This window comes from Apaloderma vittatum, unplaced genomic scaffold (assembly GCF_000703405.1).
Source record: "Apaloderma vittatum isolate BGI_N311 unplaced genomic scaffold, ASM70340v1 scaffold37392, whole genome shotgun sequence".
Lineage (NCBI taxonomy): Eukaryota > Metazoa > Chordata > Aves > Trogoniformes > Trogonidae > Apaloderma > Apaloderma vittatum.
The window spans coordinates 3883-6154 of NW_009705996.1; the positions used below are offsets into that span (position 1 = coordinate 3883).

Sequence of the window (2272 nt, forward strand, 5' to 3'; positions counted from 1 at the left end):
CCGCCGCGCAGAGCTCCATGTTGCTCAGCCTGCGTCCCAGCATCACCAGTCCCCTTACTGGATGCTGGGGCACCCCAGGATGGCTCTATCTCTGGCCTTAGTGCCTGCCTTTATGGGGGTAGCCTGCCCACCATGTTCCTTCTCCTGTGCATGGGGTGAAGCAGGGGCTGTCCTCACACGCCTTATCTGCTTCCCGAGGAGAAAGGACAGCACCTCATCCTAGCCGTAGCTGCGTTTTGGCGGAGGGGATGCCCAAGTCCTGTGCCCCAAGGCTGCACAGTGGCCCCCATCCCCTGCAAAGCACTTTTGGGACTCCCTGAACCAACGTATGGGCATCATACGTGGCTTCTCGTTTGAGGGACACATACTGAGCGCCTCAGTCCTGTCAAAGTCGGACCAGGAACTTGGGGTTTATTCTGGTGAGGAGCATTGTTTCTATATATAAAATGAAACAGAAGCAAAATGCAAATTATGACAAAAGGCCACTCAAGTTTCCTCCTGATAAGTAATTTGGCACTGAAGTTCCCATGGGTTGAGACACCATCTGGGCTCCAGCAGGACTAGGGGTCCGGGCGGTCAGTACTGTGCAAGCAGCAAAGACCCCTCTATCTCCTCTCCCTCCTCCTACATGGGAGCTTTGACCCCCTCCCGTTTCACCCCACATGCCACCAGTGCCACCTGATCCCATAGGCATCACGTACCAGCTGCTTGTCGCCATTTCCAGCCGAGGCGCTGACTCTGGGGGAGTTTCTCCGGCACTCCCCAGTTCCCAGTGGACCTCTGCTTTTGCCTGCACGGACAGCTGGGAGCAGCTGCGGGGTCTGGGCTGGGCACTGGGTGCGAGTTGGGCTGAGCCCACAGCCTGCCTTTGGATCTGCTCGTAGGATGGCAGGCTTTTCTCGTAGGTGCTGGTGGCCTCTTTATTGGGGCAGGGTGTCTGCAAGCTGAGGGAGGAGGAAGAAGAAGCGGGGTGCTGAGCAGGACCTGGACCCCCATGGAGCCAGGAGATGCTCAGGAACACAGGACTCCCACCAGATGTTTTAGAGGTGACATCACTGCTTGTCATTTTTTACTGCAATCGGTGTAGTTGCCCCCAGTGCCAGCGTGCTCAGGCACTGCCCTTGTCCCTGAGGACACACAAATACAGATGAAAACACCCACCAAAGGGAAAACAGCCGCTGGGGTCAGTTGCTGGGACCTACCGGGTGTCCTTCTCCAGCAGCACGAAGGGTTTGTGGTCCAGGAACCGCTCGGCCTCAAGGTCCACGGGGATGAACGTTATCTGGTTGGTGAAAGAAATGCAGAGGCTGCACTGGGCACCGCAGGGCCCCCAGCACTGGTAAAATGGCTGGGCTGTCCCTTCGGCTGGGGTTTTGGTCTTTTCGCAGCACATTTGGATGTCTTTCTTGGAATGTTTTTTTGGGGGGAAATCATTGATTGAATGAACGCAGTATGCCCCACTCTCAACACCTTGTCCCCAGTGGGGTCATGTGTGTCCCCAAGCTGGGGGGAGTCCCAAGCCCATGGCGGAGGTTTGATTGCCAGGGACCACATGAAGGGTGCCCTGTCCTTGAGCCCTGAGCACAGCGACAAAACCACATCTCTGTCCTAGGCAGGGCCGAGCTCGGCTTTTTGGGGAGCTGGGTTCAGCTTCAGCCCAGCCCCAGGGGACTCGGCTGATCCCAAGCTCCCTGGCTGGTCTAGGGGTCCTGTGCACCACCCCACATTCTGGGGTTCAGCCAAGCTGTTGACAGGCCATTCAGCAGCGCCCAGACCCGTTCCACAGCCTCTCTCTCCTTGGAAAAAACTCCTTTTTTCTGCCAGCTCCATCTCCCAGGGCAGGGACCCATGGCTGTCCCCTCTGCCAAGGAGACCAGGAGGTCAGGGCTCTGCTGGGGCAAGAGTGGGCCCATCTGGACTCCTTGGCCACAACAGCCCCTTCTTTAAAGCCCTGCAAGCCTGCTGAGCCCCTGGCCCCTGTGGGTGCAGGGAAGGGGCTGGGTTTGTGTGGAAGAGACGAACACGAGCTGATTTCCTTGGGCTTACTCCCTGCTACTTGCCTGGAAGAAAAGCCCCCGGCTCAGGGAGGTGCAGGGGTACAGTGGGGCAAACGAGGCACCAGCAGGGCAATGTAGCAGGGCACAAGCTTCCCAAACCAACGTTTCTCCCTCCGGATTGCCCCAGCCGGCTTTCCCCTGGGATCTGCCACTACCCCACCACATGGATGGGGAAACTGAGGCACAGCCTGAGGCTACACGTCCACAGCAGCCAA

The 2272-nt window shown here is 58.1% G+C and overlaps 1 protein-coding gene across 1 annotated transcript in view; it reads right to left on the reverse strand.

The window, feature by feature from the left end:
• BSND (barttin CLCNK-type chloride channel accessory beta subunit) overlaps positions 1–2272 on the reverse strand; it is a 2923-nt gene that overhangs the window by 418 nt on the left and 233 nt on the right. Inside the window, 2 exon segments of the mRNA XM_009865618.1 lie at positions 702–944; positions 1203–1282. Of these exon segments, the coding sequence (XP_009863920.1) occupies positions 702–944; positions 1203–1282 (323 nt within the window).